Below are 26599 nucleotides of genomic sequence, written 5' to 3'. Positions count from 1 at the left end.
AGGCAGACACACAGTCCAGTCCCACCCTCCATAAATGACCCTCTATCTGCCCCAGCCAGGTGTTATGTGGGCGACCTGTTGGCCTGGTCCAGCCACTCGGGTCCCCAACAATGAGGATCTTACGAGCTGGATCACCCTCGGGGAAACGCACCACATGGCCGTAGTGCCGTAACTGATGCTCTCTCACAATGCAGGTAATGTGCCTCATTCGGGACTCCTTGAGCAACCGCTCATTCTACACAAAGTCAAACAAACGGTACCCAAAGATTTTCCAGACAGACACAGTACCAAAGGAGTCCAGTCTTCATCTCAGGTCACTGGATAGCATCCATGTCTCACAACCATATAGTAAGACAGGAAGCACCAGGACTCTAAAGACTTGGACCTTCGTCTTTTGCATAGATATTGGGAGCGCCACACACCCCTTTCCAGCAACCTCATGACCCCCCATGCTCTCCTAATCTGTCTTCTGACTTCATAGGAAGAGTCACCAGAGACATGAATGTCACTGCCAAGGTAAGTAAACCTCTCAACAAGGTTGACACTCTCTCCACAAACAGACACACTGCTGATGGCTGTGCCCAAGAGGTCATTAAAGGCCTGGACAACTAAAAGTCTAAAAAGAAAATGTCCAACTTCTGATGTACATCATCACAAGGCCACAACTTAGTCTCTCTGGCCACTGCACAGGAGTCCACACCAGGGACATGTAAAGACAAACTGAGACGTTTTCAATCAGTCCTAGTACTTCATAGCAATCTAATTGTACTGCTAAACACACACGTGAAGGACACCACATCTAAAAGAGTAATTAGTATTTAGAGTAAACTTTTAATGACAAATAGACATGTTTGTCAAATAACAGATAAAATAAATTCCTCCAACATGATTTGAGGTTTCATACATTTTATTGAAAACTAGCATAGCTGAAATACTCAACGTTGCCCGGGAGGTAAATAGTGTTTTTTTTTTTTTTTTTGAGAAAAATATAATTAAAAAAAACACAACTTTAAAAATAAAAGTAAATTAACAAACAATGAAGACTCACTAATGTGCATGTCTTGCAGTCTTGTATGTCTGTTATCATCCAGTTGATGCTTGCAACTCTATTGAATTTCAAAAGCAACAGGGGCGCGGTGCTGCTCAAACATAAAGAATGCTGGCAGTCACCTCCAGTTCGCCCTCTGGTGGTCATTCCGAGTATCAACTGGATGATAACATGCATACAAGATCGCAAAATCACCCTCCACCCTACCCAGAAGGGGGTGGGATAGGGTTGATTTCACCCTACAGTATTTTTAGTTGTCCAATGAGAAACATGTACCAAGTTTTATGAAAATCGCTCCAGCCATTCGGAAGTGATGCTGGAACATACATACATACACACACACACATTATTTATATATATATATTAAGGCCAGCACTAAAAGTGCCAGAGAGTTGGCCGAGTCTTGGCTATCAGATGAAAACGCCATCAACAAACACTTGGACATAAATCCAGCATATGCCAACTTAAGAAGTACATGTACACAATAATTAAACTATACAACCCCCCCCCCCCCCGACATACTGACTTAGTCACCTCCACCCATCCCCCCCCCCCACTGAATGTGTTGCTATATATTGCCTTTGATTCTTGTAAGTCTAAGCATTATCCTCTGATGAAGACCCCTGATAGGGGTTGAAAGCTCAGGAATAAAACTATTTTAGGATACGTGATTCGTTTTTTCTCCCTTCGTGGATCTCCAACTGCAAATATGCAAACCGTATCACAGACCTTCTCTTCCAGATATATATATATATATATATATATATATATATTCACTGCATTCGTATTCTGAACCACAATCTGATTGTATGGGTGGTTACCTACCAGGTAACTCTTGTGGTTGGTCAGCAAGTCGGCTAACATCCGCCACGTGCCCTCTTTCAGTTGCGAGAAGCAGATCATAGAATGGTTGGAATAGTTTACTGTTAAATAATGTTAGCCGACTTGCTGACCAACCACAAGCGTTACCTTGTAGGTAACCACCCATACAATCAGATTGTGATTCAGACTACGAATGCCGTGAATGTAATTACCCCGATCTACATGCTGTCAAATGAACGAACCACACGCCGTGGCGCAACGTTAGGGGCTTTGCCTCTAGCGCTGACGTCCGAGGTTTGATTCCCGTAAGGGAGTGCAGTGAGTGTGTACGCCTGATGAGCCCAGAATTAGGGCGAAAGACGTGTCGCGTACTCTTTGCATTATTTCACAGTAAATTATTTCAACCACATATAAAATATACGTCATATATTACAAAGCACAGAGGCTCTCTATAGGTTAAATCCTTTATAGAGAAAAGGAAATCTAATAAAACACCCCTTGGCTTTGGCAACAAATGTCACAAGTGATATATGAGAGTTCACCCATAACCATTCTGCATTTTAACGCTCACCTTGCCCCAAGACAAACAAGCAGCTGGAACTTTCCATCCTTTCCAATGTTACGGGGTGTTACATTGATAGCAGTCGCATACTGGCAGAATATCTTGCTTGTAGGTCTTAATGACTCCACTCCAGTCTCAGCCTCCTCTATTTGATCACCTGATTCAAAAAAGGCTGCTGCTTTTTCTGTGAAATAAAAGAGGAAAATTCAGAACATCATTACAGAAACAATGAGTGCAAATTAAATTCAGCTTTACTTTTGAGGTCTAAAAGAGTGATCCAGAGTAGGTCTCAATAGCATTTTGGTTTTGTTTTATTTATAAATGTAATTGTTTTCACTTTTCAAATACAGAAATCGATATTCATAATTATCAGTTTACAAGATATTTAAATTAGCATGAACTGCTGAGCCCTTGGAAAAAACATTTATCTATAGCATATGACTATTGTTGGGTGGTACGAAGGTATATCTGTTTTCCTCTCACTGCCCCAAAGGTCTGCAGGTTAGATAAACTGAATTCCAATTTGGCCCTGTGTGAACTAGATTGCTAACCACTGGAGTAACAGTTAAGAGAGTGGCCCTCTACTTGAATAAAACAAATCAGTGTAATAATTGAAAAACACAGTACTTATTCATGAAACAAACTTGTATCACTACTCAACTCTTCATTATGTCATTTTTTTTGGTCTATACTGTAAATTTACTGGTAAGTGTACAAATTAACATTTGAGGTATTTGCAGGACACTAGCGGAAAATACCAAAATCACACAGACCACTAGTGCTTGTCCAGCTGAACAGCAATGCATCATCATCATTATTATTATTATGTAATTCATAGCAGCTCATGTGCTACTATAAATCGGCAGGCACCTCTCTGCTACTCTATGTTTCAATCTGCTTCTCAAGCTGTTCAGTTATTTCCTTTACTGTACAGGAATGGATGGATACATTTATATCCACTAGATGGCATAATCACCCTGCTAAAAAGAAAAACTCCACCACTTCCTAGATAGATAGAATTCTATGTAGATAGAAGATAATCCGCTATTTTGAAGTATAATGGCATGTTAAAAGAAATGAGGAAATTCTAGAAAGCTCAAAAATTAACATATTCCAGTACAGTACAACTAACTGGTGGTAGACCTCACTAAACAGAAGGCAGACTGCACTGACATCTACATCGTTTGGATGCTGTGGAGAAAGAGGGGTTCAGTAGCTTTAAATTTCATGATGTGACCATCACTTACAGTCTAGACCAGGGGTCTCCAACCATTTTTCCCCTGAGAGCTACTTTTACAAAATGAAAATTGCAGAGAGCTACTCATGTTTTCTGATGTTTATTCTTATATCTTATTTCAATATGATGTTTATTCTTATATCTTATTTCAAATCAATTTCTTGATTTTGCGACTTCTCTCATTTTGCTATGTATCATAGTTTGCTTGACGTACCGATTTCTTTGCGAGAATCTGAGATCCATACAGCAGGAAGAGCAGATGGGCCTTCCTCACTCACTCGCCAGCTTCAGGGTGTGTTCCTTAACTCCACTTAGTTAGCGACCGAGAGAACAATTGAATTCAACTTTGTTTGATATTTAAAATAAAGTGTTACTTAGGTCTTGATGAGTTTGAGTCCGGAAATTCTCTTAAGTGTATGCCACATTGAAAAGATAGATTGCAATTCAGATTGTGGATTGTGATTTTGTGTTAAAACGATCGTGATATGATTTTTTGGAAGGATTGCCCATAATTTGACTAATCAAGTTTTCAAATTTATGCAGGATTCATTAACCCTTTGGCAAGCTACTTGGAAAGGGGCTGCGAGCTACCGGTAGCTTGCAAGCAACGTGTTGGAGACCCCTGGTATAGACTGTGGGGTACAATTATTAAGCAAGTCAGTTTTTTGCCCTTATCATTATTTCTGTACATTTTCAAATTCTAAACCATTTAAACCTGAATGCTTGTTGGATGTAATTATTTCAGGGGATTTGTAACTGTTTAATGAGGGAAGGTGTGGCTTAAAGTGATTAACACCTTGTGTGCATAATTATCAGGCATCTTCGTTACCTCAGGTGAAATCAGCCAAAAAAAAAGATTTAACTTATGTTGAAAAGCAAAAAAACAAATTGTAAAATGCCTTTCAGACAGATGCAACACTCTGGAAAGTGCATTGAGTGGTGACCACTGGACAATCACACATTTTGTTACAAATAGTCAGCAGGGTCACAAAAAATAAACACATGGAAAAGAAAAAATGTAAATTAACTGCAAACGACTTGAGAATAATTAAACATTAAGCTACGTGGAACTCATTAGCCTCCAGTGCCATCTACCTGGAGTGTCCAGAAGTACAAGGTGTCAACTGCTCAGAGACATGGCTAAGATAAAGAATGCTGAAACATGACGACCACTGAATAAGATTCACAAGTTAAGTCAAGACTGGGCCAGGAAATACCTGAAGACTCATTTTTCGAAGGTTTTGTGGACAGAGAAAGTGAGAGCGAACCTTGACAGGCCAAACGGGTGGGCCATTGGCAGGCCCGTGGCTGGACCACTGATGGACACAGTACACCTGTTCGAGTCAGGCTCCAGCAAGACTGGGGAGGGGATAACTGGCATGGGCTGCTATCATTAAGGATATACTTGTGTAGTGGGTGCCACATGTGCTATTGTCCCGTTGTCAGTTTGCAGCTCCTTAGGGTGCACTTCAAGAAATGAGTTACTGATAATACACCTTTAAGGGGGAGGACACAACACGGACAGGACGACTTTTAACTGGAAAAGAAGGGGGAGAGAGAGAGAAATCGTGTGGTGGAGTAAGCAGAAGCAACAAAGTAGCGCCAAGAATACACCTGCTGGAAGAAGTTTTTTTTTTCTCACTTGGCGATACAAGGGAGACGCGTCTCTGAAGACGGACTTTTTTGGTTTCTCCAGGCCAATCGACTCTTTGGGACCGCTAGGACAGAACTTTTTTGTTATTGGCTTGGTCTGCCGGCGTAATCCATGAGGCTTCCACTTTACATCTTGCTCAGGAACATCTCGCCCCCTAATCTGTGGAAGGTTGTTTTTGGTTCTTGTTAGGTACTTGTTTGTTTTTTCTGTCTACTGTATATGTAAATATATACGTATATTTTTTTTCTCTTTTTCATCGTGGTAATGCTTATTGTCTGATGCTGATCTGGGGCATGTGGTGAGGGGTCAAATATAAGGATGAGCGTTGGTCACGTTACCCTGAAAGATTTTTAATAACAAACTGCTTTTCCCTAGCGGTTTTCTGATCGTGCAGCAACTCTGGGTTTAGTTGTTTTTCCGGGACGGCGGTACACTTGTACACCTTTTCAGATTGAAGAGGGAATGAAAATCAACTTCCAAACCTACTGCCAGTCTCTGCAAGATAGCTTATTCAACCAGTGGTCAGCTGCATTCAAGAAAGCCATGATGTTTATGCAGGACAATGCACCGCCACATCCATCCAAGTACTCCACTGCCTGGCTAGCCAGCAAAGGCATCAAAGATGACTGAATAATGACCTGGTCCCCATCCTCACCTAATCTCCTACTGAAAATGTGTGGGATTTTCTTAAATGTGAGATTTACAGAGGCATGACAATACACCCGTTTGAACAGCAATTGGGAGGCAACTGCTGCCGCAGTGTAAGTTCATTGTGAACAGAACAAGAAACTGACAGACTCAATGGAGGTGGAAACTCTTGGCAGTTATTGAAAAGGAGAGAGAGCTATAAAGGTCACTGAATATTTTTGAATGGCTAAAAATGTAATTTGTTAATTGTTATATGTCATTTTATGTTACTTACTTGTTGCACTTGCTGCAAAATTTGAGTGTAAAAAAAGCACATGAGGAAAACAATGGTTTCTAATTTAGTTGCCTAATAATTGCACCCACTTATACTTCCTCTAAGAAAGACAAAACTCACTTTTCCTTTGTTAAACATTCAGGTTTGATGAAAAACAAAATTTGGATTGACTGACAGCATTGTATCTGTTCATCAATAAAGTGAATCCTGACGAATATCATTGGCCTAATAATTGTGCGCAGTGTATATTGGGTGTAACACACCTTGGCTGTCATGCAGAGGGCTAACTACTGATTGCAGGGTCAGGATATCGCCATTCATGACCATCACCTGCCATGGCTGCATTGTGTGTGGCATCCATTCTCACTGGCACCTGGTCAACTCAGGACCCTAAAGCACTACAGAGGGTGGTGAAGATGGCTTAAAATATTACTGGCACACAGCTTCTTTCTGTTCAGGGCTATAACACATGCAATCTGAAAAAGGCAAACAATAGCTTAATAAATACAATAAAATGTTAGTGTCAATCAGTTTCAGACTATTTTGTGCGTTTATGTACTCTTTTTTTGTAGATGTCGGCAATTGCCTTTTCCCTGAGAACTTGTCATAGTGCTCACTCAATAAAGAGAGCTATTGAAAAAGAATAAACTGAACTGATTTTCATATTATTAAAGACCTCAGCCATCCTGCACATTCTCTTTTCTCTCTGCAAATGGTTCAGGACTATTAGCACTCACACCATTCAGTTTTGGGGCAGTTTTATCTACAGGTCATAAAGCCACTCACACTGACAGGTACACAAGTGTTTATTGAATATTTCATCTAATTTATTTAATGTATGATGTCATATTTACTGCCTATTTTTGGTATCATACTACCGTTACTAGTTGATAGGAAATATACAGTATATTTAAGAATTTTAATATATTGTGTGCACATGACAGTGAACTTGAACACTTGTTATGAAACATTATCATTTATTAGTCATCTTGCCTGAAGAAGGGGCCTGAGTTGCCTTGAAAGCTTCTATATTTTAATCTTTTTAGTTAGCCAATAAAATGTGTCATTTTGCTTGGCTTTTCTCTACATTCATAATGGCTAACACGGTACAACACCCTAGTACTTAGTCAACACAATATCTAGTTAAAAAAGCCAAGATGTTTCTCTAAAAAATAACAGCAACCTATTATTCTCAAACCACATAACCCAGTTTCAGGGTCATGAGGTGCAAGGCAAAAACCAAACCAAATCATTTAATCCATAATTTGTTATTGTACCACTAAGTCATGAAGAACTCTAGCTGAGAAAGAGAGAGGCTCGTAACTAAGAACAGAGTAGCCCAGCATGGCAATGTGGGAAGTCACATGCAGATACGGGGCGCAGACCATGTAAAGCACATAGGTAAGGGTAACCACTGCTGGGCAGAGTGAGGTGCAGCCTAAACATATTAATTTCCACCAAGATAATAGAGGGTAGGAGATTTCAAAATCCTAAAGTCCACTGACCAGGTAAAGAGTGAGGTCAGGGAGAAATGTTGACAGAAGATTTTAAGCCACAGCTTAGAAGATTTTCTGTCGGCAACTTGGCAGAAAAGTGCACCATTAGGTAAGGGGACGGTCAAACTTAAGCTCAGACTGTTAGGAATCATGAAAGAGAGCAGCAGCGTCCTGTTTATGTGAGCAAAAGTACCATAGCCCTGACCTTGGAAGTGACCACAGAAGGGGGTTTAAATCCAGCTTAAACATTATAGAACTTTGATTTTAGAGTAGATGAACTGGGTAAGGGAGGAGGAAAGAGGCCATTTTTGGAGATGGCCAGCATGTTGCCCCATTGACAGACTGAGGTTTAAGTCCTGTGTCAGTAGTCTCAGAGTGACAACAGGGTTTGTGCATTCCTTCTGTTTATTTGCACTTTGTGTTCTGCCTTTGCTTACTCCTCTCAGTGTTCTTTTTGGTTAGTAAACACAATATTGTTCAAACTCTTCCTTGGCTTTTCTTTAAGTATGAAGGGTTACAACAAGAAACATCCCACCTGTTATATACTCATTTTTCATATATTTTTGCCAGTGAATTTCACAGTCCTCCCAAGGACCCAAAAAGTGACTGTCGGTTTTGTTAAGAAAAATATCTTATTAAGAATGCTGAAATATGGAGGTTTTCAAGGGTTCCATTACACTTAAAACTTTCACTTACCTACAAAGTCCCAGATAAAAACATTTTTCTGGAAAATTCTGGATGATTTAAATCCATGGTAGAAAAACTGTTCCAGTGCAGATACCAGGCCATTTTCACCACAGAGCAATATTGTGAGGCTTCCTCTCTATAGGGAAGAATGAAATTGATTCCAGGATATTGATCATTAGCACACTGCATTCTCTCTTTCAACTTTACTGTGAAAACATTCCCCGTGTTTATATAGAACCTCTCTTTAGATGCTCCAGTGTATAAATTTCCCCCTTGAGACAAATAAAGTTCTATCTATCTATCTAAAAAAAACCCACAATAGTTTTTAAGGTTAAATAAAGACACTAAAGAAAATATAAATATAAAGAAAATAAAGAAAAACACGTGAAAATAGCAGGAACAGGCAACACAGTCCTCATCAAATGTACTCCAAAGTAAATATTAGTTCATCTCAAATTATTTGCTAATAACATTATTAATAAACAATGGACATTTCACCAGGTATAGGGTTCTCAGAGCATACACAAACTGACCTATGCGTTCGGATTACATTATTCTGGCTTGTGCTCCTAACGAGACACGACATTTGTACATTAGTTTGATTATTTTGGTTAGCTAACGAAAAGTCAATAAGGACGGTATTAAATACTTTTATGTAATCTATAAACAAGTTTAACTGCTGTCAATAATATTGGCTTAGCTGTGTTTATGCAACAGTGAAAGCTAAATGAACAGCAGCTACTAAAAAGTAACGCTCAATATAGCACAGCACCCTCATGGAGGAAAGCTTTTATTTTAATGTGATTTCTAGACTACATAAAAACACAGCAGAACTGCCCTAGGACAATGAAGTGAAATTAACACTGCTTGTTAAACATGGCTAAGAATTAAAAACAGTATACAGCATTCATTAACATGTAATGGCTAATGTATAAATAAGACAGTTATGTTAATAAAGCAAAAAAAAAAATCAATAAAGAACATAAGAATAACAATAAAGAAATGGTTCACAGAGGCAGCTTATGCCAAATATTGGCTAAGTGCACAATATATGAGGGAGGTGAGTGCTTTACAAATTAAATCAATGTCACTTTTTAATACTATAGTAATATGATAGCTTGTAATTCTATACTGGCATATTGGCCAATATCAAACAGGCAGTTGGAATAATGGGCCATCACTATGAAATAATTTTCAGAGTCAGTATTGCCACAGAAAATCAGCAGTAAAACATCTGTACCTCCTTTTCTGGCTTGTGGAAATGCTTCACAATGTTATTCACTGCCTCCCCAACTGCCTCTTGAATCTGGGCAGCATTCAGCTCTGTAATGAGAGAGGGTACGTTTGTGGTTATCATAAATCAAAACAATTGTATTTGTAATAAATGATTTGTAGTAAATGAGAACAAAAAGCAATCCCGGCCAACACTGTGTATCAGTCTCTATTCGCTTAGATTTTGCATTCCTTCCAGACAAAATTTGAATTCTGCAGGGAATCACATGACTTGGCAGTTCATTCCAGAGAGTTTCTTTTCTCTATGTAAAAAATACTAACATGTGTGTGAAATTCTCCCATCACCCAGGTTCTGTTCCATGTTTTAATAGAAGAAGTAATTTTAATGGAACACACCTATGCACATAAAACATTACAATAAACAAAAATCTCCACAGAATCTTAGTGCCATAATGCAACACTAATGTGGTGTGTCACAAGTGTAATGGGTCACTCTTGTACTGTCCTGGACCAAGAAAACAGTGTATAAATATCTTTTGTCCTTCCTTGACAGATGTGGCTTGTGTATGTGGCTCTCACACACACAAAAACAAGCAAAACGCAGACAGAAAAAGACGAATCCCTTCAACAAGGACGTGGAACATCTTCAGTCATTCCCAGCTTCATATTCTCCTAGACTTCTCTAAAACTGGCCTTCCCTTCTGGCTAATTAGATGTTTTTTTACAAGTTCAGTAAGTATTAACAGGAGGAAATCATTCATATGCTTTGATGATCTGAGAACTGGCGTATATTTTTTATAGTCCTGTTTTCAGAAAGGTTTGCGAATTTGTTAAAAATCAAAATCTGACATTTCTCATTCATGTTAGTATTTAGACCCTTAATTTGGTACTTTGTTGAAGCCCCTTTGGTAGGAATTATAGTTTTGAGTTGTTGTGGGCAGGTCTCTGTGAACTTTGTACACTTCCTTCATTCTGCCATTCTTCCTGGCATTTCCTCTCAAACTCTATTATAGGAAGCCTCTGTAAACTGCCATCTTCCTGTTTCTCCACAGATGTACTATGGGGTTTTAAGTCGGGGTTTGGCTGGGCCACTCAAGGATAGCCAGAGACTTATCTTAAAGTTACTCCAGTTGTCTTAGATGTATGCTTCATGCTGAAAGGTGAACCACTGTCCTCAGTCTGAGGTCACAAGCACTCTGGAGCAAGTTCTCTTCAAGGATGTCCCTGTCCCTACTGCTGAGAAGCACCTCAACAGCATAATGACACCATCACCATGCTTCAGTGCAGTGATGGTATTAGGCAGATGATGAGCAGTGCCTCATCTCCGCAAGACATAGTGCTTAGAGTTCTGCACAAGAATTCAATTTTTGCCTCATGCACTCACAGTCTGTTAAATGTTGTCATATGCCTTTTACTGAAAAGTGGCTTCCATCTAGCCACTGTAGCATAAAGATGTGATTCATGGAGTCCTGCTGACTGAGATATTTATCCTTCCTCCGACAGGTTATCCCATCTTAACAGATGGCTTCTGAAACTCTGTTAGAGTGACCACTGGGTTATTGGTTTCCCCCCTAACCTTCCAGCCTTTTTGAATCAGTTTGGCCAGCTGTACAAAGAGCAGGAGCAAATCACGGTCAGCATGGAAGTCTGTATGAGGGAAGGCATTGCTGAAACAGAAGACTCCTGTAAAAACTTGCTGCAATAACTATAACACACTTTCTACCTTTAGTCTATCATCTACAAAAGTAACCTGCACGTCCATCTATAAGGATTAATGGCAGGTAAGGGGAACATAAAAATAAGGGGGGAGGGGGTCAAAAATATTGCCAAAGGTTACCAACATAAATACAACACAGAAGTAATGCTATCAGTCAAGTAACCAAAAATGATTATGCATTGGTAACTTAGAGCACACCTCTAACATTTTCATAAAATAGATAGCTGGTTAACAATGAGTCATTAAACTCAATGTGATATCAAATCAAGCTGCAAAAAAGGAGTGCTGGTGATTAGAAAAGGGGAAAGATTACTCCAGCAGAAAACTGACTGCATCTCTGTAGTGTGCTTCAGTTTCATTCTAAAAGTGAATAAGAATATATGCCCAAATATATCTAAAGACACTTTGTTGATAAACAGTTTAATTTGGGAATACCACCCAACTGTATTATGTTGTATTACAAGTTGTAACTACGGTTTATTTACAGACAATGTAAATCAAAACCAAAGGATGCATTTTTTTCCAAGAATTCCAAATGGGCCTTACTGTTGTTTCTCCCTCCTAATGAAGTAATGCTAAGCCGCCGGATCTGTGTTGGAGAGCGCTGCTGCGGTGGGGTCCTGCACTGCTTGCCCAGCTCCTCATCAGTACATGGAATGATCAGCTCACCAATCAAGATTCTTTCTAAACTCCCATCATCAATCCCTTTCCCCAGCCATCGACCACATGGAAACCTACAAGGATTTGAAATGCATCAGGTAGGTGATTTGCAGGAGGTATTGTGAGGTTATTAAAGTGATGGTGTTCAAGAAACAATAAGCTCAAGATAATCTTTCATTACTCTTTATAATACAGATTTAAACCACTTTGATTTACTATCACATTACAAGTTAAAAAGGCAAAACCTGAAATTATTAAAACTGTCCTGTTCTGATTTGGATCTTGCCCTGTATCCATTTCTACCTGCAGAAGCAACTGCTCCATACAAACCTTTGCTGAAAATACTGTGATGAATATATTGACCAAATTAAAATTCTCCAACTGTTATCCATCCATCCATCCATTTTCCAACCCGCTGAATCCGAACACAGGGTCACGGGGGTCTGCCGGAGCCAATCCCAGCCAACACAGGGCACAAGGCAGGGAACCAATCCTGGGCAGGGTGCCAACCCACCGCAGGACACACACAAACACACCCACCCACCAAGCACACACTAGGGCCAATTTAGAATCGCCAATCCACCTAACCTGCATGTCTTTGGATTGTGGGAGGAAACCGGAGCACCCGGAGGAAACCCACGCAGACACGGGGAGAACATGCAAACTCCACGCAGGGAGGACCCGGGAAGCGAACCCGGGTCCCCAGGTCTCCCAACTGCGAGGCAGCAGCGCTACCCACTGCGCCACCGTGCCGCCCTCCAACTGTTATTTCCTGTAAAATATCACTTATAAATTATATGTAAATATATCATGTGTATACAGCATAGATAAACATAAAAAAATGTATTACTCGTAATAAATCAAGAAATACAGGACCCCCTAGCACATCATTACAGCTTTACTACAGAGGTACCCATCTTACTTGTATGTATGTCCAGAGATTTCATTTCTAACCATGACACAATCCACAAGCCACTTTGCCAAGATGCCAGAGTTGTCATGCCCAATTTGGGCTGTGGTAAGCTTTCCCAGATTTTGACACTGCAATAGAAAAGATGACATAAAATGTTCAATATATGGTACCATTCATTTTTTCTTTCAGGAATTCCTCATATCTTAATTATGGAAGATACCATATTATATACTACTTGTTTTAAACTGAAGCTTGTTTTGTCCTGCAGAAATACCAACTATAAAAACTGTAAAGCTGAAAGCTGGTAAAAAAATGATAGTTATAGAAGATTCAATCATGTTTCAGTAGTAAGAAATAAAAGGAAAGCTCTAAGTAAGAATATGGAACTTAAACAAATATTTAAGCATTATACTTACTCACTTATTTTCCCTATTTACCTATCATAAATACAATTCAAGAACAATTACATGCTCTTTACGCCTGTTTTAATATTATCTTGAAGCTTACTTTGTATTAATCCATTCTTTTTTGTATTTATCATTTGCAAGTGCACTAGAAGCTTATGTGATTTGATCAGTGTGTCATATAGTAGATCAATGGTGCTTACACTGCCTACAGTAGGCTAACAGGTTCTGCCAAATTTAGGTTTAGTTGTAATAATATAATACTTGTATTTAGTAGTTTTACTATGACTATAATAAGTTCTCTTAGGAAGCCTCCACAAATAAATAATGAGAGGATCAAATAAAAAGTAATTGTGCATCCCCAACATCCAACCCTGCCTGAAACATCCCATCGCAGCCCAAACATGAGCCCCTGCTCAGCAGTGCAGGCTGCAGTGATGTGCACTAGAAATGTTAGTGCTGGTGTCACACGTCTGAAAATCATTCCAGACTTGGTCTTTGTAACAACAAAAATTTGAATTTGAATATGACTTTTTGTAAAGCAGTAGTTTGTAATTTGCAGCATTTTTAAAACAAAGTGGGGCACATGGCCTACATGTAAAGGAGCTACTAGAATTTAGTGATGTGAAAAAAATGCATGAAACTATGAGACAGTTTTCTTTCTTATTAGTAGTTGAGTCTGTACTTAGGACCTTTACTAACTTAATTAACAGAGAGTGAAAGACTTTTCTCATATTGTCTTGTCATTTTTCTTCAGTTTCTTTTGGTGTAGGGCAGGGGTCCTAGTTATGGTCCTGGAGGGTCACAGTGGCTGCAGGTTTTCATTCTAAGTTACATAATTAGAAGCCAGGCCTAGCAGATAATGCCACTTAGTATTCACTTATATGGCTTGTTAGAGTTTTTATTCTTCCATTTTTTCCACTTTATCACATTGTAGCTTTTTCATTTTCTGAAAACATTACCCATATGTTTTGTGGTCTGGAGCAGATTTGTAGCTCTTGGTCCTTCCCTACTCTCTCATCTATTTGAAAACATTGTATTAACACAGACACTTCATGATACATGTACACAGTGTTTAAATTGAGCATGTTTGTTCCTTTGTACCTCATTATTAATTGGTGGCTGGTTAAGTAAACAGGCAATAATTAAAACCTAAAATGCAGCTGTTTAAAACTAAAATTGGCAATTGAGGCTTCCAAAGCGTAACAAACGAGGGAGCTAAAACTAAGCCCAAAAAACACATATTGCTTTAGTAGTATATAATGAGTTGTAATTAAAAATTTGTTGAACGCAAACGTATGCAGCCACTGCAGACCTCCAGGATATAATCGAGTAGCCCTGCTGTAGGGTATAGTGAGGTTAAGACAAAAGTAGGGCAGTTTTGCTTCAATGCCGTTTTTTATAGTGACTAGGGGGCTTTGCCCCCTGCTCGCTTTGCTCATCCCCCCTCCCTGCGCCAACCACTTTGCGTTGTTGCCACTCGTCTTGTGAAGGGGGTTCGAATGCACGCCAAGGAGATGTGGTCGGATCAGCTGCTGTCTTGCTGCTACCACCAAGGCTACATGTTCTGCTGCGCGTCGATCATGTAAAAGCCTGTACAGCAGCTGTCCTTTTGTCTCACTGCCTTGTCTTGCGGGATGTTAAAGTGTCTCTAAGAAAATCATGTATTGACTCCTTCAAAGCCTTCCAAGATTTTTTTTTTTTATAATAGAGAGATATTTATCTATAGCTCAATGTTATGCTTTGCTGAACTTTAGATGAGAAGATGTATTACAAGTAATCAATGAAAACAAAAAGAACGTCTGGTGCCATATAGTCAAAAATGTATACAAAATCATAATCTTACATGTATAATCTGAATTAATAAAAAAGATTAAGCTAGATTTAAAAAGCAATATTTTTGTTGTAAGACTAGGTGAAGCTAATTTTGCAAACTCTTAAAATGCTAGCAGAAAAGATTGCCAACAAAGTACACAGAAAAGGGCACAGATGTGTTACTTTTCACCTAATTCGCTACAGGATGCCTATTTTATGTGCTGAAATAGTTAGATTCACCATTTTCAACTAATACTCTTCTCCTAATATGACCTTCTAGAAGTCCCTTCTTTTCCTAGATGCAATTTATGTGTTTTTTGAATTCATTGAATGTGAATCAGTGCAATTTTGCTTAACCTTGCTAGATTATGCTAGTCATCCGTGCGCATCACAAAAAAAATAAAAGACAAGGTCACAGTCGAGTCTCTGATACAGAAGGCTAGCACACAGCAGCACTCATGAAAAGAGGAATTGAGTGATGAAGACTCTCTAACCTTGAACAATTTGGTGATTGTAGAATGTGTGGGCTTATATCCAAACTGAAAAAGAAAAAAACAGGTATTGCCTCGTACAGATGCAGTTCACTGATCCTAGAAATATAATTAGATTACTGCTGAAGATATGACCCAAGAGAAATGTCAGTGACACCACACAATATCACATGCCTACCTCAAAGGTCATTTCTAGGACATTCTTTGGAATCTGCATCACTCCCGAATCTCCCAATTCTCCAGAGACACAAATCCAGGGGTTTGACGTTGTGATGGCATTGCTCAGTTTCTTGATGGGAATAATGACAGCTCTATAAGGTATAACTGCAAAAAACACAGGACACAATTTCTTCAGGTGCACATCACTGAAGTTTTCTGTTTTCAACATAGATTTAACTTTAAATAGAATTATTTTCTTTTTAAAATGTCAGGGACATTTCTAGAAGGGAGTGGAGCAAAGAGCACCTCATTGTTGTATGCTGTAGGTCAAATAAAAGTCAGAAAAAAATAAGTGCTTGAAGGGGTCCCGTTGATGAACTGTACATTTAAACAGCAGCAATGGGAAATTTTCACATTTTTGATGAAGATAAAAATCTATTAGCACATTATGAGTCATTAATATGCCAAATACTGTATAAGGCGTATTTACAAGAATCAGAACAGATCACTCTCAAAATTTTATTTTTGACTGTCACGACAGATTAACTCATATTAAACCCATATAATCAAAACTGCTAGTTCTTTTCAATAGGGATCATAGCCAAAGCATTCAGTCCCTTTAAGTTCCTAAAAATGTAAACACAGAATTCCCTTTTTATGATATGGCTCTTGAAAATAAGTGGGATTCACCCATTAAACATCGCACTTGGCCGCATCCTACGTAACAAATCTGAGAATGCGACACGTTTGTCAGCAAATTTCACAAGTATCCCTGCACTGGGCTGGACAAAAGTCAAATGAAATGTTATCGTTTGAGTTATCAATCAGGATTACTGGCCCATATCTATGTTTGCCTTTTAAAATTTTGGGTCTTCTTGTTGTTACAGTTCTGTACAAATAAGCAGCTACATATAAGTTTGCTAGCATTGGCCTCGTCAGAAGTGAGGCTAACAAAATACATAGATGGCCGACCAAGGAGACAGCAGCAAAAACGCCAGTTAACAAAGGTTCTTCTAGGAACTTTATTTAGATTTCTAGCAAAGTGAAACCAGTTAATTCATGTTTTAATGATCACACAGCGTTTGCCCAGATAGCATAAGATACAAGACATCCATGATGGTGTTAATCGGACTCAAGCAGCTGTGCAAATGCCAAGACACACAGGGGGATGGCCCTGCTAAAAAGCAAACATGTCAGATGAAGTGCTGGGGATGCAGGCTTGAGATTTTGTTTAACTTGGGGTCATGGAAACAAAAACTACAGAGTGTCCTTTGGGACGTCACTAAAGATGGACATTTCACAATTGAATTTTATTAATGTGCAGAAGAGAAGAGTAAAGTGCAGTGCCCTATGGAGGCTACCTCTGGTGCAGGGCTGTTCCCACAGGACAGACCTGCACATTGTGATAGTTTGCTCTGTGAAGGATGGTATCTATATAAATAAAACAACAAACTGTTTTTCTGTTTGCTCGCTCGCCAATCACATAGATATAATGAGCAAAGTTCAGGAAATTTTGCTTGTACGTTGCCATTATTCCAGCTTAAAACACAGAGCTGGTGGGATGACACATTTATCAAGTGCACAACGTTTTATACGAGACAAAGCAACATCTCATAAACTACAGTGCTTTTTTCTTACCTAATGTGGACAACAATGTTATTGTCTCACTGGATTACAGATCATGTCTTGTCTTAGGTTGAGTTTAGCCAAATTGAATTTTCAAAAGACAGTTTTCCCCATTTATTTTCATTTGGATCTCTTCAGAGAAGTCTAGAAGGGATGATGCCAAACCCTTAAGAAGGAATGCTCTTTTCTCTCTCCTCTCCAAAAAACAAAACTTTCAGTATTTCAAAACACCCATTTTAGTGAGTTTCACAGTTGTGGAATCCCATGCAAAATGAAGGTTGGTGTCAATTTTGTGAATCTGTATGAGAAAGGAAACTTGGTTGTTTCACTCTCTACTACCTTTTATGTTGTGATGTTGTATTTTACATAACTTACGGGGGGAGATTTGCGTCATCAAACAAGGACAGTGGCGTCCTGATGTGTATCCGTCAAGTGAACACCAGTAACACGCATACACCGATTCAATTCAATCACATTAATTGTTAAAAGAAATATTTTACTTAAAATTTACACATAGGCTAATTACTTTGGCCACCATAGTCTTATTGAAATCATGTCCATAAATTTAAGTTAAGAAAGCAAACAAAAAAAATCTTACTGATTGTGGTGAAAACATTCGTGAAGCAAAAATAATCCACTGCATTTAGTGATAGAAGGTGATAAAGGAATTGCTCTTTTTCTTCTTCGCAGCGTAAAAAAGCATATCGCTTGTAAAGTTTTCTGTTAAAAAATAAATAAATAAATAAATAAAAGCACAAAAAAACATAACAATGTTAAACTCCAAGGATTGTAGTGATTGTTCCAGAATGGCTGTTTGTCTTTTGCTTGGAATTACAGCGCTGCCCAGTTTACTCAGATTAGCTTTCTCATAAAAAAAAAAACACAAAATCCCTGTTAGGTGAATGAAGAAGAGTCTTTTAAATGTGTTACTAATATACTCTAATATGATACTTAAAATTAGGGTATTGCATCACTTGCTGGCAGGAAAAAACGTGTAACCAAAGTATCACAGCAAAAACTGGTGACTGAAGATGGTAAGCAGGATGGGGAAACCAAGTGACACACAAAAGATCGTATTGATAGAAGCAAACATGTTGGACTGAGTAGTTCATCTTACTATCCCTCCATTTAGTTAGCTTTCTTAATCAAACTGTAAGATCACAGGGAGCCAAGTGCATATCTCAAAACAAATGTGTGCAAGTCAGTAACAAAGCATACGAGGGATGCCAGTACATCTGAGGATGTTTGCCAGTTCAGTGTCACAGACTTAACCTAACCTGCATGTGTTTGGGATATGGGAAGATATAGGAATATCCAGAGGAAATAAATGCATGCTTTAATTGTCAAAGCTTCTGTTGGCTCATTGATTCTTAAGCAAATACTATAACATTATGCTTAAAGTTTAAATACTACTATAATCATGTGTTAACTAATGAGCACACTACTGGGTAAGACATCGAGGTAGATGACAGCCTTTAACATTCAGAGTAGTGACCTAGTATGTGTAATCTGCTCATTAATAATTGTCATTAGCCGGAAGGAATTAAGTGTACAAACGTCACTGAAAAAGGTTAGGTTATAGATAAATCCAAAAAAGCATTTACAGCTATGAGAAGAATCAAATACGTTGTATATCTAAAATTCTTATTAACATAAATCTCACACTATGTCATTTTTCTAAATCCAGAAAATGAAAAAAAAAATCAACTAATTAATAAACAAAATCCAACAGAGATGAAAGTGACTGGAAGCCACAGGGTCCCCCAGGACTGAACTTGAACACCACTGGCTTAAAGCGTTCATTAACAGTGAATATGGCCATCTGCAGCACACGGACAGACAGAATTAAGAGTGTTGCTGTGTAAACAGCATCAGGTCATAAAGAGCAGTTAACAAATATAAGGACACATCAATGAGCAAGCCATGGAAAGCACTAGGCATACATGATTTTCATTTTCTGTATTCATTTCCCCGATGCACAGTAGTTGAAAAATTGAATTCAGGAAATGGATAGGTGAATGTTGTTTACTAGTGAAAATGACATTTAAAACATAACCAAATAAACCATGTCTCTATATGTAGTGAGTTACTGCCTATTCTCACATGAGTGATTTTGGTTTGGCTCCTGTGTTGACTTCAGTCTGGTGGGAATATGGTCTAGCTTCAGGTAAGCCATGTTCAGAAAATGAATTGAAGGATGGATTTTATGTTCACTTGATTTCTTTGCCTTTGAGAAAGAGTTTTACAATTTAAATTAAAAACAGCTTTAGGGAAATGAGCATTAAAAAGGTAGGCCTTACTCTGTTAAGATGTTTCTGCCATATTATATTAAAGGAATACTCCGTAGTTAAAATGACTGCAAATGGAATGCGTTCATTTACCCATTTGCCTCTTTATGTTACCATAATGTTATACCAGCTTACATCACAAATCTCCAATTTAAACTAACCTGTCAGTCTATTGTAACATACTAGCTCTATTTCAGTAGTACTTGTCTACGGTGATTGATTTGGGTTCACAATTCAAATGGATGGTTTGAAAGAACTCATTACTGACATCAGAAAGTGAATGCTTATCACCAACATTCATTATTATACTCTGATTTCTCCACAGTGAATTCAAATTACTGCACTCATCACTATGGACAGTTCTTGAGCTCCTCTTCTTCACTTACTTTGTTAATGCTTGGTTTGAAAAGAGCTGTTTAAAGTGCTGGGAAAGAACCTTCTTCTCTAGAGACAGCCTTATCCAGGCACGAGCTCTGCCAACGTCCGTCTTTATCTCACTGATGTTCTGGATATGTCTATAAGAAATTAAATGTTTTCATCAGTCTTTCAGTCATACAAATAAATGCATAGTTCCCAACTACTGGTGCAACAATAGTAACACATTTGTTTAAAGTTGCTTGATTATTTTTTTTCGTACTTTATTTTAACTGAAGTAATGTCCTAACTCAAGAAGCTTGACTTCTTCATTCTGCGTTATGGATTCTTGTTACTTTAGTTTTTTCTGCAAACAGTTATACAATTTACCTCAACAATTATATAAGCTTTGACTCATTCATTTTAGTCCTTGTTAAAACCTCTCCGTATCATGAAATATCTAAGATGTGTGTCCATCACGTAATCTTGGAGGCAGAAACACTCCATCACACGTTCAAGATTATCTGGACTTTTGCACTTTTCCCGTAATTGCCGTCCAACAGCAAGTTTTGATTTGTTAGCTGGAAGGCAATGTTAGCTGGCTGAAGACACAACTGCTGTCAACAACCATGACCACAAACAGTTAACTAAGACTGCACTAGCATTCCATGCAATGGACGGTCATCAATATGGTCCTGCTACTCACCAACAATGTTCTGATAACAGAATGCTCTAGAATGGCAAACTATACTACTTATCCTATATACTGTAATCCGGCGCAAATATTCATCCAATATATGAATTTGAATTTCAACATTATTATGGCAACATTGTTTAGTATGCGGACAATAACATTTGACAGGACACCAATCCATTGGTGGACACACTCACATAAACACCGTCATTGATCACACTGTCCAGTTCATTTTTGGGTCAATGCAGATAGTAACTGGACTGAGATTTGAAATTGGGCAAATATTACACTGAAAAATCTTAGAGCAATACATCTGCCTTCAAAAACTGGATACTGTTTCTTCATCTATAATTTTGTTTTTCTGATGGCAAGATAAGCTCGGTATTCAAGCCCACAGAAGTGCTTTGATGGTGAGCTGGAGGGGTCACATATTCAGTTCACCGCCTAATATATGGTCATACGTACAGCTGCTATTAGCTGAAACAAAAGCTGAAGTAACCATGTCCTTCCTGGTTGTGAGCAGTTAATTATAATTTGCATTTACATGTATTCATTGAGCAGATGCTTTTATCCAAAGCAACTTACAAAGGAGGTCAAACATAATCAAGTAACATCAGCCTGGGACTGTTTTCAAACAAGTTTTATAGGACAAGGACTGAAAATTGTTCATCACAAGCAAGGAGTTCTAAACCAAACAGATTTACAGTAGCTACCAACAACTGACCATCCCAGCGATTACCAATTAGAAGAATACGCCCAGAATAAGAGAGTCTTCAAGTGTGTCTTAGACAAAGTGATAAAGTCAGCAGTTTGCATGGAGGTGGGCAGCTCTTTACACAAGCTATGAACTACACATGAAAAGAGATTTGATTCTCACAGAGGTGGAATCACTAGACACCATTCACTAGCAGACCTGAGTGGGAAAGAAGGGACATACGACCTGATGTATGCTGCATTTAGATTTGTGTGCTGACCCAAACTACTGTGTAGGCAAGCATCACATATTTGAACTCAGTGTGGTGTAGTGGTTAAGGCTTTGGACTTCAAACCCAGAGTTTGTGGGTTCAAATCCCGCTACTGACACTGTGTGACCCTGAGCAAGTCACCTGACCTACCAGTGCTCCAATTGTAAAACCAAAAAAACCAAAGCCAATTGTATTGTAAATGTTTTAAGTCACCTTGGCTAAGGGTGTCGGCCAAATAAGTAAACGTAAAATGTAAATACTGCTACAGGAAGCCAGTGGCATGATCTGAAAAGGGATGTCACATAATGCCTGTCTTAAAATAAAATTAAAAGCAAAGGCCACTTCAACTTAGAAAAAGATTTAATGCAACGCAGTCAAAAGGTGAAAGCAGACAAAGTAGTGGAGTGGATAAGAAATTACTGTAGCTACTCAATTGGCCTGCCATATTCTCAAGTCACTGATATCCACTATTTTTTCTTTTTTTCTTTTTACTAATCAGTCTTTTGATTTATCATTTCATCACAAGTCACTCAAAAGGACCCAGATCTGTTAGTTTCAAACACACAAATTACAAACATCTACTCTGCTCAAAATGTCAGTGTAAACACTAAAGCCATGTCCTCTGTGATGCTTCTCATAAACACTTGCAGCCTACTTGCTATACTTTTATATTAAAAAGATTGGGCTAGTGCCATAATCAATTTACTGTATACACCCAACTTTTACTAGGACACATTGAATGAAAAATCATTTTGCAGGAGAGTTTCTTCACCGAAAGGCTAAGTCACACTACATAAATTTTGCATCAATTTTCATTTGTAGCCTCTACTGATATAATCTTAGCAAGTCGGAGGCAGTTAGTGGTATGCGCCAATGAAGTGGACACGTAATGTGACATACCCAGCGACTCACTCCAAATAGTTTGCCTTTGCTTACACTGAAAAGGCTCAGGTCTTTGAATCTTTCCTCATACTGTAACTAATCCTCTGTAGCCCTGGAATGAGCCGAGACTCTCTTCTCAGAAACAATCAATACAAAGTCATAGCTCCTCTACCAACAAGACTGTCTTCCTTTACCAACTCACTGAATTTCATTTCTAATTGCTCTCACCATAAAGGACATTGTGCAATTATCATTTGACACTGTTCATATGGCTTTAACATCTTCTTATCGAAGGGTAACTCAGTCTACTGGAAAGCCTAGTGATTATGCAATGACGTAGAGGAAAATGTAAGACAGCAGGAAGAAACGTAAATACAAATCATGGTACAAACCGCATATCCTGAATAAGAGAAACCCGGAGGAGAGGCATTGACAATCCCGTCTCTGATTTTCTTCTCTCTGGGCCCAAGGAAACTATAGTTATATATATATGGATAGAAACAATAATTAGGCATTTAAAATAATAAAAAAAATGAGTGCAAGAATATGCATACAGTATATGCACAAGCACCTGAATTAAAGTTCTCATGGTTCAGTCATTCAATAACATTATCTAAGCAAAAGATTGTATATTATTAACAACGAAAGGTTTTCATTAATAAAGAAGAAAATATCACACTTGTTATTATTTATGCATTCATACAGTAGACATGCAGATGTCATAAGAAAATAACACGAGAGTCTAAAGAATGCAGAATAAAGTCAGCCGGGATATAAATAACTATACACAACTGGAGCCAAGAAGGCCTGCCACACTCTCACAATACATTAATTCCATCACGTTTTATAAATTTGCATGCCTCACAGACTTTTCAGGTCTTTTAATGTTTATTACAATTTCTGTAGACATACCGCAAAGGAGCAGCAGCATATGTTATAGGTGTCTTTTGTTTGAGTTTTATTTCAGCCCTCATTAAACGGTATCCTGCACATTGTGGATATCTGACACGAGCTGATGATCTCAAGCTGGGAGAGCCACATGCTTACTGTGAGCTGAATAATTACGTTACACGAAGTCAGATAAAAAAAAAACAGAGGACAACTAGCATAACACAGAAGAAACGTAACTAAAGTTCAGAGTAAATATTCGCATTCAGAGATGGCACATTAACTTCCAAAAGTGAGAACTTGCTGTAAACACATAGCAACTAGATAATTCATCAGTCCACCAATCAGTCAGTCTTTATTTTATAAATTAAAATCTTCTGTATGATATGCATTTAGAAAATATTTATATTTAAATCAGTGTAATGGATAGGCATCTACTGCATTTTAATTTTATAATGCATTGTGTGACGGCCGGCCAGCCAGGGCACCCTTTCTGTATATGTTCCAGGGGAGCAAGCAAGGGCTGCACAATACCTCCCCTGGACCACTTGGTGGCAAGCCCCCTGCGTGACTCTGGTGCCTCAGATACCCGCAGGGCTCCATGGGAGATGGAGTTCTCCACAGCCCTGTTGGGATCCGGGGTGGCCACCAGGAGGTGCTGCAGAGGTTCCTGGGCCTGTCTGGGCCATAGTTCAGCCACACCTGGAGGTGCAATCAGAAGCAGGTGGTCAAGCACCTGAAGCACTTCCGGGTGAGCTATAAAAGGAGCCACCACCCACCACTCCGGGAGCCAGTGTTGGGAGGAAGAGGACAAAGCTGCCAAGGAGGAGTGGAGGACTTGAAGAGTTATTTGTGCTTGTGACTTGTGGATTGTGGGACTGTGTTGTGGCTGAGGGACACAGGGAAGACGTGGGCCCCCAGCTGAAGATGGAAAATAAATTCTCTTGGTATATTTTAACGTGCCTCCGTTGTCAGTCTGTGTTGAGTTGGGTGCATATATAGCGCCTTATTACAATTGATACTCTCTAAGTTTTGCTTATGGATGTGCATGCAGTACTTTGGTATGTACTGCATATAACAAACAAAGAAGATGTCATTTTTTATTAAGAAACTGTATTCAAATAAATAATAAAAATATCCAACACCTTAAAGCAGAAATGCAAGTTGGCGTGTGGCAGCAACTCTGCACAAGGTAGGAGCCAATCATGAATAGTAATGCTAAAATTATTTACAATCAGAAATGACTTGTGACAATTAGACGATCATCTACAGATGTTTAGGTTCACACTTGCCAAAGGTTTTGACTCATTCAGAAGTAACTCATTTCACTAGGAAAAATATGAAGAAGTGTTATGAAATATATGAAGTGTGAGTGCTTCACATACCAGGAGACTCTGCAGGGGGCTCAAGCTTCTCTTCTCTCTCTTGGTACTGCAGCAAATGGGACCACAAAGCAGATTTTCCCTTTAGAAACAATGAAAAGTGTTGTTAAAACACCAGAAGAATCAAACAGGCTTTCTGTAGCATCTTCAGTCTCAAAATTTACGGTGAAATTTCAAAAATTGTATTCATTAAATCATTTTAAAACATCACATCTTTTTTACCATACTGACAATACAGCCCAGTTTGCTGTAGCTAATCCCAGCACTTGACACGCACTGCCACATTGGGACATTCATACTCAAGGTCCATTTAGAATTGCCTTTCAGTTTAAAAGCAGCTCTGTTCATCCTAAGAGGGCAACAGAGTGCCTGGAATAAAATTCTGCTCACAAAAGAACATCATTTTGGTTTCACGTATAAGACACCCCAGCTTAGTAAAGATCTGGGATGAAAGTGCTCTGTAGCAGCAGCATAAGTGCTTTATACCCATGAGGCTAAGCATGTTCAAACATGGCCAATACTTGGATGGGAGACCATATGGGAAAAGCTTGGTTTGCTGCTGGAAGAGGTTTTGGCGAGGCCAGCAGGGGCCGCTTACGCTGTGGTCTGAATGAGGATCCCAACACCCCAGTGCAGGGAAAGGGACACTGTGCTGTAAAAATGGTGCTGTCCTTTGGATGAGACAAACAGCCGAGGTCCTGACTCTCTGTGGTCATTAAACATCCCTGGGCATCTTTTGAAAAGAGTAGAGCTTATCCTGATGTCCTGGCTAAACTGCCCATCAGGCCCTCATCCATTCTGGCCTCCAAACATCCCCTGTGTCTAAGTGGCTCGCTCTCTCACCCCTTCACCAATTAATAACTAATGTGTGGTGAGCATTATATAGGTGGGTGAGACATAATGGTGGTGGTTGAAGTGGTTCCCCTCTGTCTATGTAAAGCGCTTTGAGTAGCAAGAAAAGCACTATTTATTACTATTATTATTATTACTACACACATTCCTCTATCCATTTATTTTCTGCACCCTTTTAATCCAACTTTATGTTTGTGGAGAGCAAAAGGGGAACCAACACTGGATGAGATGCCAGTCCATCACAGGGCACATTTACACAAAGCATCATGCCAGTTTGGAGCTTCCATTTAAATTATCACACATATCTTTATGGTGTGGGAGAAAACCCACACAGCCGTGGGGAGAACATACAAAATCCTGAAGCTGTGAACTGCACTGTCTCAGGAAAAATAACCACATTAGACATGATAAAAGTGAATTAAAATGATTTCCATTAGACATCAGTCATAAGCATGCACTTTAATTCTTTTCTATTTCACATACGAACTACTCATTTAGCTAATGAACAACTTGGTAACCAGTAGCCTGCTTCAGTCTACATGAATGAAAACATCTGCAGGATCACTCTTAGTTTCTATATTGTTTTAGTATTACTTTATAATAATAGAGGACGAGGTGAAGATGTGCACAATGTGAGATGTTGATCTACCTGTTTGACCTGAAGGCCATGACTCCAGATCCTCTCCAGCAGGTCACATAAGCTGGCGATAAGCGTGTTCTCCTCCAGTCCAGTGATATTAGCCTCTCCATGGCCAAGCTCTACTGCCTCATGACCCATTTTTTCAACCAGCATGCGCTTCGTCTGCAGAACACCCGAGAGCCAAGCAAATAAAATAACAAATCCATGT

General features: G+C 38.9%; 1 protein-coding gene across 6 annotated transcripts in view; it reads right to left on the bottom strand.

Moving 5' to 3' along the window:
- Nucleotides 1–26599, bottom strand: part of dennd5b (DENN/MADD domain containing 5B) — a 323422-nt gene that overhangs the window by 23707 nt on the left and 273116 nt on the right. For 3 of the 6 annotated variants that reach the window (XM_051928951.1, XM_028817798.2, XM_051928962.1), the window contains 12 exons: nt 26401–26553; nt 24903–24981; nt 23022–23103; nt 20121–20249; nt 18045–18166; nt 15840–15985; nt 15665–15709; nt 12961–13079; nt 11925–12112; nt 9669–9751; nt 8438–8564; nt 2442–2616 (listed from right to left, as the gene is read on the bottom strand). In XM_051928951.1, coding sequence (XP_051784911.1) covers nt 2442–2616; nt 8438–8564; nt 9669–9751; nt 11925–12112; nt 12961–13079; nt 15665–15709; nt 15840–15985; nt 18045–18166; nt 20121–20249; nt 23022–23103; nt 24903–24981; nt 26401–26553 — 1448 coding nt within the window. The remainder of the gene's footprint in view (nt 1–2441; nt 2617–8437; nt 8565–9668; nt 9752–11924; nt 12113–12960; nt 13080–15664; nt 15710–15839; nt 15986–18044; nt 18167–20120; nt 20250–23021; nt 23104–24902; nt 24982–26400; nt 26554–26599) is intronic. The other 3 variants (XM_028817827.2, XM_028817805.2, XM_028817818.2) reach the window with 1 other exon arrangement.

The sequence above is a fragment of the Erpetoichthys calabaricus genome, chromosome 1 (genome assembly GCF_900747795.2).
Source record: "Erpetoichthys calabaricus chromosome 1, fErpCal1.3, whole genome shotgun sequence".
NCBI lineage: Eukaryota > Metazoa > Chordata > Cladistia > Polypteriformes > Polypteridae > Erpetoichthys > Erpetoichthys calabaricus.
The sequence above is the reverse complement of the archived record's forward strand: the minus strand, read 5'-3'. Positions and strand labels throughout refer to the sequence as shown.